This window comes from Choloepus didactylus, chromosome 6, assembly GCF_015220235.1.
Source record: "Choloepus didactylus isolate mChoDid1 chromosome 6, mChoDid1.pri, whole genome shotgun sequence".
Lineage (NCBI taxonomy): Eukaryota > Metazoa > Chordata > Mammalia > Pilosa > Megalonychidae > Choloepus > Choloepus didactylus.
In genome coordinates this window covers 154,546,757-154,562,170 of record NC_051312.1, presented here as the reverse complement: position 1 = coordinate 154,562,170, position 15,414 = coordinate 154,546,757, and the positions used below count along the sequence as shown (strand labels likewise).

The following is a 15,414-nucleotide window of genomic DNA, read 5'->3' as shown; positions in this document are numbered from 1 at the left end:
CCTTCTCCTCCTCAAAGAAGGAGGCCTCTGCGCCGCCCTAGGAGAAGAGTGCTGTGTATATGCCAATTCCACAGGTCTCGTCGAGGACAGCCTGAAAAGGGTCCGAGAAGGACTGGAAAAGCGTAAAAGAGATCGTGAAGCCACCAATTATTGGTCCAGTTTTTTCACTCCCATCCTCCCATACATCCTTCCTTTTCTTGGCCCCTTATTAATAATTATTCTAGCTCTCATCTTAGGACCCTGCCTCATCCGCAAAATTGTCCAGCTTGTAAGAAAACAAACGGATGCCATTTTTTCCTCGTTCGTGCAAATCCAGTATCAGCGACTCGCCACCTCTGACGCCCCCCACTCCAAGATGACAGCCAACCCTCCGCAACCTCAACGCCACCGGTCGACTCGCCAACCGCGAGGCCCTTCTCAATCACCTGAACATCGCTCTCACCTCGAGTTCCAGCTTCTCTGAACCCCTGAACTTTAAACCCCTCACCTTCGCCCAGCCCGCTGCAGCGAAGCCATTGTCAAGCGCCTGGGCACCACACCAACACTGAGCTCCAGCCTCGCTGAGCCACCGTCAACCCCTTTTTCCCTTCCCTGACCTCCCCCTTCCCTCACCCTTAGCGGGCCTCTCCGGTAAAGCCTCTTCCTCTAATTAGAAAAGAAAGGGGAATTGCGGGTGACTGAGCTTGTACCTCGGCTTGCCAGGCCTGGGCCAGGGGACCTGATCACCCCCTGGGGAGGGTAGTAGGTACGGGCGTGAGTGCCCTCTGCAGCCCCCCCGAGCCTGGGGAGCGAGGTCAAGGCAGCTCCCTTTTCCTCACCCAAAATGCCACTGGCAGGGGAGGCTTGCCGGAGGAAACCGCCTTTCTCCCAACTGCCCTTTCCCCACTCCCTTATCTTACCCACACACTCCCTTGTGCCAAGGCCACTCCTGCCACCGCCAGCGCGCATGCACCGTGGCCAGAACAACCCCCGCCCGCTGCAACGGCTCCTGCGTCCTCTCAGAACCAATCCTAGCCCCTCTCCCTTCAGTATTGCCATTTAAGGCTGCTTCACCTCCTTTCCAGCCCTGCCCTTCTTACCAGCCTATATAACCTGTAATCACCCCTGAATAAACTCTCTTTGGCGCATACTCCTACTGGATGAAGAGTGTCTTGTCCTTATCGCCGCCCTCCACACCTTGCACGCCTCCCGCCGAGGACCCGGCCAAGTCCTCCGCCTCGCCCTCGCCTCCGGGAAAGAGCCCCCGCCGCCGGTACCCTTTAAGCAGCCCCGAGAGCTGAGGGCTCAGCTACCGGCCGCCCCTCCCCCCAGAAGCAGTAACCCCGACCGCAGGCAGGGAATGCATTCCAGGGGGACTATCCCCTTCCAAAATCTCTGTGCAGAAGTGTGTGCATGTGTGTGTGTTTCACTATGTGTAATTCTATCATGCTCATAGCTTCATGGAAACACCACCAGTCAGGATGCATTCATGCTGTCACCACAGGGCTCCCACAGGCTTTCCCACATCCCCCAGCCCCCAATCACTGACAACCCCTCATCTATTCTCCATCTCCATAATTATGCTATTCCAAGAGTATCATATAAATGGGATCCACTATTATGTAACCTTTAGAGTTTGCCTTTTTTCACCCAACTTAATGCCCTCGGGTTCCAACCAATTTGTTGCATGTCCAGTTGGTTGACTTTTGAAGAGGCCCAGATGGGGCCTTAAAGCATGCAGTTCAGGTCAGGGGCACTGGTTCCCAGAGTCTGAGGCCTGAGTGGACTGGGGAACTGGAGAGATGTAGTCAGTGGGAGGAACAGTAGGGGAAATGATGCCCAAGCAGGGTGGAGCAAGGAAGGAGCACTCTGGCCTCACTCCCTCTCACCCTCTGACCTCCTGCTGGGGCCTCCATTAGCTGGAGCCAACCAGGGACCAGATGACAAGGAAGGTGAATGATGCAGTTCACAGAGGCTAGCACAAAGAAGGGAGAAGAGAGAATCTTGTGGACAGAAGAAGAGGGAAAGAGAAAATAACCAGCACACCCAGACACAAACCACTCACTGTCTTCCCTGGGCCACAGATGGCAGAAAGAGTGGAGTCCAGTGTCTTTGGTGAGGCATTCTCTCTACAGCACCACCACCTGATTAGGCACTTAGCTGAGCCTGCTGTAGGCCTGGCCGTCAAAGAACAACAAAGGACAAACCAGCTTTCAACAAGGTTCTTTATTTCCTGGATCCCACAGTAAGTGTGAACATTGAAGTCCAGCCCAAACTGCCTTCCAGACCATTGACCTGTCCTCCCAGTCCTCTCACCTTTCTGTGGCTCAAACCCTGAGTTACCTGTTCTCTCACCTAAGCTAAGCTCAGAAAACTGCAGCATAGGGAGGGTGGGCAAAGCCGGGGCTGCTATAGCACAATGGAGAGAAGGGAAGGCGAGGTCTGGAGAGTGTCTCCCTACCTGGCTGACCTTTTCTTATTTATATTTCAAAATAATTATAGATTCACAAGGAGTTGCAAAAAAATGTACAGGCAGGTCCCATACACCCTTTGCCCCTCCTCCCCAAGCAATAGCATCTTTGTGTAACATCAATACCATGAAATTGATGTGTACTTATTCTGATTTCATCAGTAATTCATGCACGTGTGTGTGTGTTTCACTCTGCAATTCTATCACACATGTAGCTTCAAGTAAACACTACCAGTCAGGATGCATTCCTGCTCTGTCACCACAGGCTCCTGCAGGCTTTCCCACATTCCCCGGCCCCCAATCACTGGCAACCCCTCATCTGTTCTCCATCTCTATAATTATGCTATTTCAACAGTGTCATATAAATGGGATCCTCCAGTATGTAACCTTTTGAGTTTGCCTTTTTTCACCCAACTTAATGCCCTTGGGTTCCAACCAATTTGTTGCATGTCCAATTGGTTGACTTTTGATGCTGTCTTGCCAACTTCTATATGGGGTTTGCCAGCAGCTGTGATTAGCATCTCATTGGTGCTGATGGCGTTTTCGTCTTTCTCTTTGTTCAATAAACATTGAGCCCATCCCTATGTGCCAGGAAAGCACTAAGGATGAACCAGAGATGTTCTCAGACTCTGACGAACTCTATTCAGCCCACAGACTGGTTTGCAGACAAAATGCAAACTCGTGGCACTTGTAGATTGTCTGTAGGAGAAGGGGCAGAAGGTTAGGGGCTCAGGGCCCCAATCTGGCTGAGGGTTGGGTGGCTAACCAGTGGGCTGTCTTGGAGTATTGCCTATAGAGCTCTTTATAAAAACTTGGGTGAAACTGTATAGGTGGGAAGGGATAGAGCTAGATATAAATCGCAGGCCCCCACTTTTCCAAAGCAGTGATGGCTCCCCCAAGATAGACACCCCTGTTCCTATTCCAGGGTAAAGAGAGAACGATGTTTCATGGGGTTCCAATGTGCCTGAGAGGCTCAGTGCCATCCCTTTCCCGTGGTGGTGGCAGGAAGTGAGCAACCCAAATGGGCTGGGCTGTGAGTCCTGAGACCGGTGTGGGGGACAAGAGGCCAGGGGCCAAGGGTGGAAGGACCCAGATGTGCAGCAGCTCAGACTGCACCAGCTTACAAGTGATGGTGGGGGCAGGAAAGCTCGTCAACCTGGAGCTGGGGAGCCCTGTCTTTACACCACAAAGTGCTGTCCTGATGACTTTTGTGCCATTCGAAGCAATGAAAGAACATTTCATCCATCCTGGTTTGTCCTTTTTTCCCTTCTCATCCGTTACCTGCCACAGGTCAGCTGGAAAGGCTTGAAGTCTGGGCCTCCCACCCTCTGGTCTCCTCCAGCCCCTCTTTTCTTCCTTTCCACTGGGGTACTAACCCAGAATTCTTGAAGTGGTGAAGCAGTGACCTGTTCTGTTCCAAAATCTCTTTGTCATCCTGCTGCCCTGGCCAGGGAGAGGGCCTGTTCACACTGCACTTGCAAATGACAACTCAGGACCAACCAGCCTTTCTGGATGCCCAAGAGAAAATAGATTTTGGGAGAGAAGACTGTATCTGTAAATGCTCAGACAAAGCGGAGGGTGTGGACAAAGGGAGGTTTACAGCAAAGCTAATGAAGCTCAAGGTCTGGGCCACTGACTTGTATGACTCCATGAGAAACCTTAGCCATGGGTCCATATGGTCGCATGTTTGGGTGAAACTTGCAAAAGGGAAATGCAATCCCACCATCTACCTGGAGAGGCAAAACCCAGAAATGTTTGGTTTTCAGCACAGATTGACTATTACAGTCACAATCTTGGATATTTTAGTATCTTGGAAGAGCTGTGCCTTACAACCTCAAGCTTGAGCTAGTCACACTCATTTCACCTTGTTCATCTGTAAAATGAAGCTGACATATTCACTGAGAGTGTTTAATGTACTCTCTTCCTGGCCCTCCCTCTGGATTCTTTCTCTTGATTCACTAATTATCCTATGAGATCGGAACTTCTATTATCTCCAATTTACAGAGGAGGAAACAAGCAAAGGGTGTTTTGCTTAAAGTAACACAATTAGTGACAAAGCGGGCAATCAGATCTGGATAGAAGAAAACGAATCCAAAGCCAGCCAGATCTCTTCACCCAACAGCAAGTTGGTTGTTATTAGTTTAAACAGGGTTGTGGCTCAACTCAATCCAAATCAATTGAACGTGGCTGACAAGGATCTCCAATGCCTACTCTGTGTGAGGGCTGTTTGTAAAAGCCAAACGGGAAATGTGAGATAATTTACAGCAAACTGCTTTGAACAAACTGTAGTGTTTTAAAAGTATAACCAGGTAAGTAATAAAGTAGTAAATAAGGTATTTCAAATTTATCAAAAATAATAGAAAATTTTAACGGGTAGTGTTAAAAGAGTCTCTAAAGAAACATGTGACTATGGGGATGGGCAAGTCCAAGTTCCACAGAGCAGGCTGCAAACTAGGAATCTGATGAAAGTTTTTGATGAATTCCCCAGGAGAAGCTGGCTGGCTGAAGGAGAGATGGAAATTCTCTGGACTGTTGAAATCATCAGTTCCCCCTTTAAAGCCTTCAACTGATTGGATGAGACTTCACTCACTGTTGAAGGCCGTCTCCTCAGTTCGTTACATCTGTGATCCACTGACTGATGATTTAAGTTTACAAAATATCCTCAGAGTAACAATCAGGCCAGTGCTTGCTTGACCAAACAACTGGACCCCATAACCTCCCAAGTTAACAAATGAATTTAACCTAATTACAGGTAGCCCAAACATTCTGGTTTTTAAAATATATATATGTAATTAAAGCATAATTATCCCCTCAATCATTTGTAATAGCACTATAACAGGAAACAGTTTTAGGACGTAATGAAGAATTAAGACAACTTGGAAATCCACTTCCCACCACGTCATCCTGACAACCCTAAGATTTCTTGTGCCCACAAGAGCACGCGCCTTCGTTCTTGTGACAATACACTGAAATGCTCTTTTGTACTTACCAGCCCTCCCAGCCCATAAGGTCTGTCCAAGTTAACTGTGTTTTGTCACCTGTCTCTCTCAAAGCCAGTTTTTGCTTCAGGCATCAAATCCCTTGCCAGGCTACTAAACCAAACACTAAATTCTCTGAATAACAACTGGGGGTGACAGTGAGAAATGCATTTTTAGTAACTATCACTTCATCGAGATCTGACAAGGAAGACAAACAGTAAGACAATATTGCCCCCGTTTGAAGACCACAGGCTGTCTGCGCACTCCATTTTTTTTACTTGCAGTCAGAATGGGAGCCTGAGAGCTGCAGTGCCGGAAACAGACTGATCACTGAGGTCTTCACGTTCCTGGGGGGACATTCTAAGCACACATGTTGATGTGCCCGAGTCCACTTTCACCTTCTAAGTACAGGCTCAATGCTCTCATACCTCGACTATTCAAGAACCTGTTGAGTATGCCTTGCCTTCTGTTTCTCCCTACCCAGTCATCCCACAAGTGCATTCTAGAATGTTCTTATGGACGCATTAGTCTCCTCACATCTTCCTCATAAAAACCTTCTCCTCTCCTTACCAAATAAACCCACTTTGACTTTCATGATGCTCCATCCAGACTCAACTTCCATTTTCTTTGGATCCCACGCCAACTCCAAATTACAATTAAATAAAAGCACAAACAGCTCCCACTTAACTCTTCTCTTTCCTCTGCCTGAGTGGAGTTCTTGATTCTTCTTGGATATTGTTCCAGTTTGCTCAAGCTGCCGGAATGCAAAACATCAGAAATGGACTGGTTTTTATAAAGGGGATTTATTCGGTTACAAATTTCACAGTTCTAAGGCCATAAAAGTGTACAAACTAAGGCATCAACACGAGCATACCTTCACTGAAGAAAGGCTGATGGCATCTGGGGTTCCTCTGTCACATGGGAAGGTACATGGCGACATCTGCTGGTCCTTCTCCCAGGTTCTGATTCCAAAATGGCTTTCTCCAAAATGTCTCGCTCAGCTTCTGTTTCTAAGTTTCTCCCTCGGCTCCTCCTAAGGACTCCATTGAACAAATTATTAAGACCCACCTTCAATGGGTGGGGTCACAGCTCCATGGAAACAACCCAATCAAAAGATCCCACCCACAATAGATCTGCCCCCACAAGACTGGATTAAAAGAACATGGCTTTTCTGGGGTACATAATAGATTCAAACCAGCACAGATATTACACATTTTGATAGATGCTTAAATTCCTACCTTCCCCATGAATCCCTTCCTACCTCAGCCCTCCTGCCAACTATCTCGGTCTCTTATGCAGGTATGTGGGAACCTTGCACTGTTGGTTATGTCTTTAGCAGTAGTAGTAGTGGTAGGGAAGTTGTGGGTTTACAGAACAATCATGCATAAAATACAGGATTCCCATATTCCACCCCACCACCACCTTGCATTGGTGTGAAACATTTGTTACAGTTGACAATAGCACATTTTTTAGTTGCACTATTAATTATAGCCCATGGTTTAACTTAGGGTTGTTTGTGTAGTGTAGTTCCATGGATTTTTTTTAAATTTTTTATTATATATACAATCTAAAATCTAAAGTTCCCCCTTTAATCACATTCAGATATATATATTTCAGTGCTGTTAATTATGTTCACAATTTTGTGCTAACATCACCACCATCCATTACCAAATCATTTCTTGTTCCAAACAGGAACCCTGCACATTTGAAGCCCCAATGTCCCATTCGCTATCCCCACCCATCCCTTGGTAACCTTTATTTGAGATTCTGACTCTGTGAGTTTGCTTATTCTAATTGTTTCAAATCAGGAGACCATACAAAATTTTTCCTTTCACTCAACATGATCGCTTCAAGATTTGTCCATGTTGTCACATGTATCAGGACTTCACTCCTTTGTATGTGCATACCACATTTTATTTATCCATTCAGTGGTTAATGGACACTTGGGTTGCCTCCATCTTTTGACAACCGTGAATAATGCCCCTATGAACATTGGTGTGCAAGTACCTGCTTTCAGTTTTTTGGGGCATATACCAGGTAGGGGAATTGCCAAGTCATGTGGCAATTCTATACTTAGCTTTCTGAGGAACCTCCAAACTGTGAAGCTATGTCTTAATCCCCTATTACAAGAAGCTCTTTGATGGCACAAACATATTTTAGACTTTACAGAATACCCGTGCCTTATCCCCCTGCAGTGACCAATACGGTTCCTACCTAGAGCATACATTCCAAAAAATATATCTCTGTTGTAGCTAAAGAAGCACAATTTGGTCTCATGAAACACTGACTTGTTAACAGAAAGTTTTGCATATTTTTTCTACACAAAAGAGGGGACCATGTAATATCATGATCATTTATAATAGGGTTCTCCAGAAAGTCCCCATCTTTGGATATTACTTTAAATCTACTTTCATAAATCATAAACAATAAGTCTGCAAAGCTACTACAAATTTAGGGGGCCTATTTTTTAGACGGCAAATTGGTCAAGGAAAGGTTTTTAATATTATTTCAAAATCCAGTCAAGCATTTAATCAAACATAACAATAAAAAATATGGTTGTAAAGGCTTACTTAAAAGGCTAAAATAAAAACCAACTTAAGTAGAACCAGAGAGAGTACAGAGAGGAGTAGGTTTTATTTATCAATGTTATGGCTACAAGTATTTAAAAAAAGGAATAACTTCAAAAAAGAGAAAACTCAGGAAAAAATATGCTCAAATAACTTATCAGGAAGCTATAGAAACCCTGAATATCATTCTGACACTACGTACTTCTAAAAGAGACAAAAAAAAAAAGCAACCGCCATCTCAGCCCAATACTCCGGTTCTCCAGAAGTGGAGACAAACCTTCAATCACAGGTTAGAATGTCCCGAAGACTCATTTTATCTTGACTCCCCTTCAGAGGAGTGCTACAAAGGAAACCAAAAAAGGAGAGGAGGACATCTTCTCTCCATTTCCCACTTCCCACACCTTTGCTTTTAATCGGCAAAAGCCCTCAGTGGGGGCACCCCTGTCCCTAGAAGAGGAGGGATCTGGTGAACCAGTGACCTACAGACCAATGAAGACAATGCGCGTCCGAGGCGTGGCTTTGGCCCGATGGTGAGCTGCGCCATTCCCTTACTGGAGTCATCAGGAGGACGAGGCCACAGGTCTCAGACTGTGAGATTCCTGATCGGGGCTGCTCCCTCTGCTGGTAGCTGAGGACTGTGCTCCTGTCCGGGAGTGTCCGGGAGCTGAAGCTGCTGCCTACAGATCAGGGCCCCTGGGAGGAACTCAGCTTCCCTCCAGGACCCAACCATCACAGAAGAGTCCACATGGGCCATTCAACACTGACTCGGGTTGCAATTTAGCACCAGGCCGGTCCATGGGCCCTGGGTGCTACTCCTGGAGCAGGCTTCGAGAGATAAGCCGTCTCATCACTTCATTGCTACCTGCAAAAGGGAGAAAGGTAAACCTGAGGGTCCCCTGAAGCTCTGGCCAGGTGCTCCAAGCCAAGCTCAGGGTAGTCCTGGATTTAAACCACAACTGTTGCTTGTATCATTGTGAGGGATGGGATTATCACAGATTTCTCTCCAAAGGACAGAAAAATGTCAGAAAACTAGGATTCATATTTACTTTAAAAAAAAAACCAAAAAACAAAAAACTCTCCTGATGGGGAAAAAGGCTTATAATATAGTAAGTAAAAAAGGCAGATGATAAAACTGTATGCATAGTATGGATTTTAATTTTTTTTAAATGTACCTAAGAAAAAAGAGTCCAAAAAGAGATATACTAAAGTATTAATTCTGGATGATGGAAACATGAGTGATTTTTTTCCTTTTATTTTCCCTATATTTTGTAAGTTTTTCACAGTAAATATGCATTTCTTGGGCAATCAGAGAATTGAAATTTAAAAGAACAAAAGAAAGGATTTCCCTGAAAGGAGGGGCTCAGTTGTTTGTTTTATTTTTAGCAGTGGCCTTTAATGCAAAGAGAAATATGAACCCCCACAAGGAATGAGTAACCACAGACTTGCAAATAAAACCAAATCTAAAATGGCAGATTTATCCAATAGCAAAGGCCAAAACGAGACAAAGTGATAAAGTGGCCGGTGCTTGAATTTTTCTAGATGTGGTAACAGTGTGGCCTGAAACAGAACATATTTAGCTTTTTCCATTTAAAAGACAAGTTATAATGAAGGTCAAGTTTCCCACACTCACAAAGTGTGGGTGGGCAAGTAATTCTAGGAGTAATAGAAGAAATAAGACAATGGGGAACTTCATTTGAGCACTGGGGATTGAGGAACTGCAGCTGAGACCAGCCGGCTAACCTTCTGCAGCCTATGACCAGGGCACAACACCAGAGCAAAGAGTGAGCTAGGTAAGCAGCCTCAAGTGAAAACCTGCTTGAGCTGCAAATTCCAGGACCCTACCCCAGACGTTCCGAGTCATAAACTCTGGGAGTGGGCCCAGCAATCCGTGTTTTAAAAAGCCCTCCAAGAGCTTCTGATGTTGGTTAAAGTGTGAGCAGGCATGCTTTGAAAGAGGTAGGGAGGTCTTCTTCTCTGTATGCCCCTGTAAAGCAGCCCTGCTTTACTCCACTGAAAATCACTGAGAGAAGCCTGTGCCCAGCTGCTTTTCCCACAGTTGAGCAACCCCAGCCACCTACACTGCACAGAACAAGGCTGTCGAGTGGAGGAGTCAAGCTCTGAGCTGGACTCCTAGAGCGCACACACTTCCTGGCCCGAATCCCTGTGGCTACCAAGAAGATGCTCACAAACAGCTGATTTAGTATATTGAAAAGCCCACTGTCAATATTGGTCACCTTTCTGACCACATGGCAGATAGGCAATTTGCCAAGCTGCTGGTAATCACGCTGGCTCACACTTTACAGATTACTGGACAGAAGTTCTGGGCTCCCTGAGGACCTGGGTATGTTGTAACAGTAAAAGACAGGACGGTAGTTTTCAAAATGCTTTCTCATCTGTTATCTCAATTCTATCCTTCTCTCCCATTGACAAAGAAAAAGCAGCAGAAGCAGAGCGACTGAGCGACTCATCCGTGTGACAGAACAGAGCCCATTAGAGTCCCGCCTCCTGACTCCCCAGGGTTGAGCCCCGTGTATCACCCACTTCCAGAGCAGGACAGGGAAAGGAAGGAGAGAGGAAGCCAGAAAACAGACAGGGCCTGGTGGAAACTGCAGTCAGCGTGGGGCACTGAGGCTGGGGAAAGTGCGGACCCTGGAAGTATTCTGAAAGGAAGAGAGAAGTCTCTGGCTGTTTTTACCTTCCAGGATCTGGTGCACCCTGGAGTCCCGCACGTACTGCTGGACAGCATAATCCTTCAGGTAGCCATAGCCCCCGTGCATCTGTAAAGCCTGGTTGCAGATCTGCAGGGAGGCAGGGAGCAGTTGGCTTTGCTTCCCCAAGGACTGTGGGGTAAGTGGCTGCCCTCCCTGCCCCGCCTGCCTATCTGGCAGCCTGCAGTCAATGACCAAGAGGGAGAACAACTCACAGAACACCAGCAAGCCCTAAGAGGGGCTTCACGTTGGATGTGGTCGAGATAACCAGGGAAGTTCACCTACCAAATAGGCACCCAGAGACCCTGCCTTTCCTGCTTGTCATCTGCTGGGAGCAGCTACCCATGAGCTCCGGGGCTAGGATGTGCTGCTCAGCTGCCACCTGGTGGCCAGGCAGCCTGGCGTGGGAACGGCTTTCCCCCTGCCCAGTGGAAGGCACCACCACACTGAATTTAAGCAGAGGGCACTGGGCCGCCCTGAACCTTCCAGAGGTAGAATCTCATCTAGGACACAGTGAATAATGTGTCCAAGGGCATGGAGTGGGCTAGAAAGCTGGCTATGAGAGTTCTAGGCAGACCTGTCCTGAGCTGCTTTATATCCTTACACCCCAAAGTGATCCCTGCAGCATCCTGGGAGGGCGGGGTTCCAAAGCTTGACTTACACCCCTTAACTACCCTAGACCCAGCAGTTGCTTTTCCCACCTGGCCCCAGAGAGCCCGAGGGCACTGCCACTCACAGCAAAGCATTCGTCTGTGGCAAAGAGCTTGGCCATGGAGCACAGTGCCACCGCATCCTCCCGCTGCTCCTGCAGGGCCACCGCTGCACTGCGGATCATCAGTCGCGATGCCACCAGCCTCGTCGCCATGTCAGCCAGTTTGAACTGGAGGTACTGCAGCAACAGGGAGAGGAGAACCAGGCAGGGTGGGGGCTTAGACCAGCCCGCATCTGCTCTGGGACCCGCACAAGGACTCGCTGACGGTGTGTCTTTCCTAAGCATCCCATGTCCTCTACAGAGAAGAGAGTTCACTGCCTGATAAATCCTAAGGCCACTTCGCTCACGCTGGGCTTAAGTATTATCATCTCCTTAAAAAGATCAATAGGTATGAAGCACACGGCTGACTAGGAAGGGAGGAGGACTCCACTGCAGATTCCAGGGCCCCTCCCCTCCCAGAGATTCCTCCCGTGGAGGTGGCCTTGTGGACAGCGAGGCGTGTCCCCGGGAGGCACCTGGTTGCTGGCCAGTGGCTCCCCAAACTGCTTCCGCACATTGAGGTGGTCTCGGGTGAGGATGACTGAAGCATGGGCAGCCCCCAGAGAGCAGGAGGCTGCAAAGGAAGAGGGCCAACGTGAGGGTCGTGTGTCGCTGGTTTGGCCCTCACCCCCTGCCGTCCCTTGGTGTCCTCACCGATATTGATCCGCCCTCCGTTGAGTCCATTCATGGCGATCAGGAAGCCCTGCCCCTCATTTCCAATCCTGTTGGCCACTGGGACAGCACAGTCTTCAAAGAACACCGCTCGAGTTGGCTGGGAGTTCCACCCCACCTGGCAAAAATCAGGGGCTGTGTGGCTGCCCAGCGTCCCTCACTCAGGGCAGCACGCTCTGTTGAAGAAGGCCAGGTTCCGTAACTCTGGACTTAGACCCACAAGAACTTAAAAGGAGGAAAAACGGGAAGTTCAGATTTAAAGGCTTGTCAACATGCACCAAGATTTTCTTTTTTTAAACTAGAAATTTTTTTTTAACATAGCAAGAGAATCTACTTTTAATGTCAACTGTACCAGAGTAACCTTCCCCAAAGAGTCCTCATTTTTGGTGCCTCTATGAGTGTGTTCTTTTACAAAAATACAGGCAATATAAGTATTATTTGGAGTCTGGTAATGGATGGTGGTGAGGGTAGCACAACATTATGAATGTGATTAATTCCACCCAATGGTATGCTGGGGAGTGGTTGAGATGGGAAAGTTTATGTTGTATGTATGTTTCCACAATTAAAAAGAAAAAAAAGAGCAACTAAAAAGACAATGACAATTAAATGCAATACATGATCCAGAGTGGGATGTGAATAATGGAGGAGAAAAGGCCCAAAAGGGCATTATTGGGACATGAAAAAATTATAAAATTGACTGTAAGCTTTATATCAATGTTAAAGTCTTGGACTAGATAAATGTACTCAAGGTGGTTACATAAGTGAATATCTTCGTTACTAGGAAATGTACATGGAAATTATATATTCAAGGAGCACAGTATATATAACCTACTCTCAAATGTTTAGAAAACAGATAAATAGGTAGACAGGCTGATAGATAGATGGACAGAATTATCAGTATCAAACAAGTGGCATATCTAGCAAATGTTAAAACTGGTGGATCTTGGTATCTGAGTGGAGGGGATGCTGGAGTTCTCTGTATGGGTTTACATTATTCTTGCAACTGTCCTATAAGTTTGAAATTATTTCAAAATTAAATAAAAAACAAAATTATGAGTCAGATTTTGTACATCAGTATGTATCTTAAAACCCCCAGTGGACTCTATGAGACAGCCTAAGTCTTGTAATCCCCAGCAAGGCAAGAGTGACCCTTGTGGTTTTGTATGCCCCAGCGACTAGCTTAAGGCCTTGTGCACAGTAGGTCCCCAGGAAGTATCTGCTGTGCTGTAAAAGAGAAGGGGGTTCCAGGCCTCAAAATTCTTGGTAGTTACAAAGGATTGGGAAGGCTCCTGCAGGGAAATATGGGAGCTGGAGGAGCTGCGTGAGAAGTATATTTAGGAGTCATTTCATTACCTAACATCTCCCCCGAAGTCCTAATTATACCGGTAGATGAGCTGTCTGTTCATTTGGTTTAAAACATCTGAATGAGTCTCACCCTTATCTCCAAGTATAATTACAGGATCATGGTCTGACTAGAGGATTCTTTAAGCCTTGGAATATATTCACTTCTCAAAGTACTATGGAAACACTGTCCCTCTCATATTACAGGAATATCCACATAAACCTCCAACACATTTTTCTTTATTTTTTATTTAAAGAAATAAAAAGCACCTCTTCCAGGGATGACAGTGCAACGCAGGAAGAAGCTGCAAACAAAATGTGGGCCCAAAGCAAAGGCAGGTGGGGACAGAGAAACTCCTCCCAGTGAAATGAGAGGCTGCTCAGGAGACGTGCCAGTGACCCCACCATTCCGCCAGTGGCTTAGTCTCTCTTTGACAATGCCTTCATCTGTGTTATATGTTCCTGCTGAGAAACTTAATAGAAGCAGCTGCCTGCAAGGCAGATTAGCAAGTGTGCAAACTGGTTTCCTGGATTAGGCAGGGGTGTGTCAGGTGGTGGCTGGGTCTCACGGCTCAAATTGCTTCCTGTCCAAAGCCACTCACCTTTTTCTCCTTCTTGCCAAAGCTGAGGCCAGGGGTCCCCTTCTCAACAACCACGCAAGAGATGCCTTTGGGGCCTGGTCCCCCGGTTCGGCACATGACCACGTAGATGTCCGATTCGCCAGCACCGCTGATGAAGGCCTGGGGGTGGGGGTGCACAGGTGTCAAGAAATGCTGGAGTTCTTGGAGCACAAGGTCTGGGAAAAGCAGAGAGGTCCTTCCAGCCACAGAACACCAAGAGATATAATGGCACAGAGAGACTGCAGAGGGATGAAAAGTAGCTGCCCCAACTCTGGGGAAATTAGAGATCTAATGGAGAATATAAAAGGATGGATAAAAACAAAAGAAATTATCTGGAAGAGTAAAGATAAATAAAGTTTCTCTTTATTTGGAAAGATGTAAAAATGACAGGTATTAACACACAGAAGCCAAGGAGACAGGAGGTTCGGGGGGAAGATGGGAGGGACGCGAGCTGGTACCTTGCAGCCGTTAAGGATGTAGTGATCTCCCTGTCGTCTGGCCGAGGTCAAAAGGGATGCAGCATCACTCCCACTTCCTGAGGCAGGGAGACAGAGAGGGTGGAGAAGGCAGGTGAGAGAAGTAAGGGAAGTCCAGGGAGCCCCAGCACTGACCCATGCCCTAGGAAACCTTCCCAGATGGAGAGAAGGTTCCAAGTCCAATACTTTAAAATCCAGACTGTACTTGACGAAAACTGCTTATGCCAATCAGACCCTTTTCCATCTCCCAACATACTACTTAGCAGTGAGCTTCCCACCAGGAGATTCTGTTCTTCAGCCTAGGGGGATCTCGACCTGGAGGTCTCCTGGCCCATTACATTGGCCATGGGAATTCTCTACCCAGGAATGAGCTTCCTGGGAAGCAGATCACAGGAGTCAAGGGGTGGAGAAGGGGCTCGTGGCGACCTCACACAACTCATACCTGCTACAGCGCATCTGCAGGATGGCAAACCCACCTGGTTCCGTGAGGCAGTAAGAAGCAAACTTCTCCATGGAGCAGAGCGGTGGGCAAAACCTGTGCCTCTGCTCCTCATTTCCAAAGGTGTCAATCATCCAGGCACACATGCTACATGGTAGATACACCGTTACGACAAAGGACCAGAAAGGGACACCAAAAAGGAGAGGAAATTTGGGGGGATGGGAAAAGACAACAAAGGGTAACAGGGCAGAGTAAAGCAGAATAGAGTGGGAAGGGGAACAGTCACAATTAAGAGGATTAGACTAAAGGAAGGGAGCAGACTAAACGTGCTCCTGGAGCACGTACTCTTGAGATACAACTGGGGCCAAGGTTTTTCTCACCTGGATGTTGACGCTTCTAGTTAGAACAAAGGA

At 47.1% G+C, this 15,414-nt stretch overlaps 1 protein-coding gene across 5 annotated transcripts in view; it reads right to left on the bottom strand.

The window, feature by feature from the left end:
- Nucleotides 1–2,186: 2,186 nt before the first annotated feature.
- The window catches only part of ACAD8 (acyl-CoA dehydrogenase family member 8), a 29,761-nt gene continuing 16,533 nt past the window's right edge, over nucleotides 2,187–15,414 (bottom strand). For 4 of the 5 annotated variants that reach the window (XM_037842003.1, XM_037842006.1, XM_037842008.1 and 1 more), the window contains exons 4-12: nucleotides 15,039–15,148; nucleotides 14,545–14,621; nucleotides 14,069–14,206; nucleotides 12,108–12,243; nucleotides 11,930–12,027; nucleotides 11,439–11,591; nucleotides 10,690–10,792; nucleotides 6,302–8,856; nucleotides 2,187–6,181 (exon numbers count right to left, since the gene is read on the bottom strand). In XM_037842003.1, coding sequence (XP_037697931.1) covers nucleotides 8,804–8,856; nucleotides 10,690–10,792; nucleotides 11,439–11,591; nucleotides 11,930–12,027; nucleotides 12,108–12,243; nucleotides 14,069–14,206; nucleotides 14,545–14,621; nucleotides 15,039–15,148 — 868 coding nt within the window. In that variant the 3' untranslated portion in view covers nucleotides 2,187–6,181; nucleotides 6,302–8,803. The remainder of the gene's footprint in view (nucleotides 6,182–6,301; nucleotides 8,857–10,689; nucleotides 10,793–11,438; nucleotides 11,592–11,929; nucleotides 12,028–12,107; nucleotides 12,244–14,068; nucleotides 14,207–14,544; nucleotides 14,622–15,038; nucleotides 15,149–15,414) is intronic. The other variant, XM_037842004.1, reaches the window with a different exon arrangement.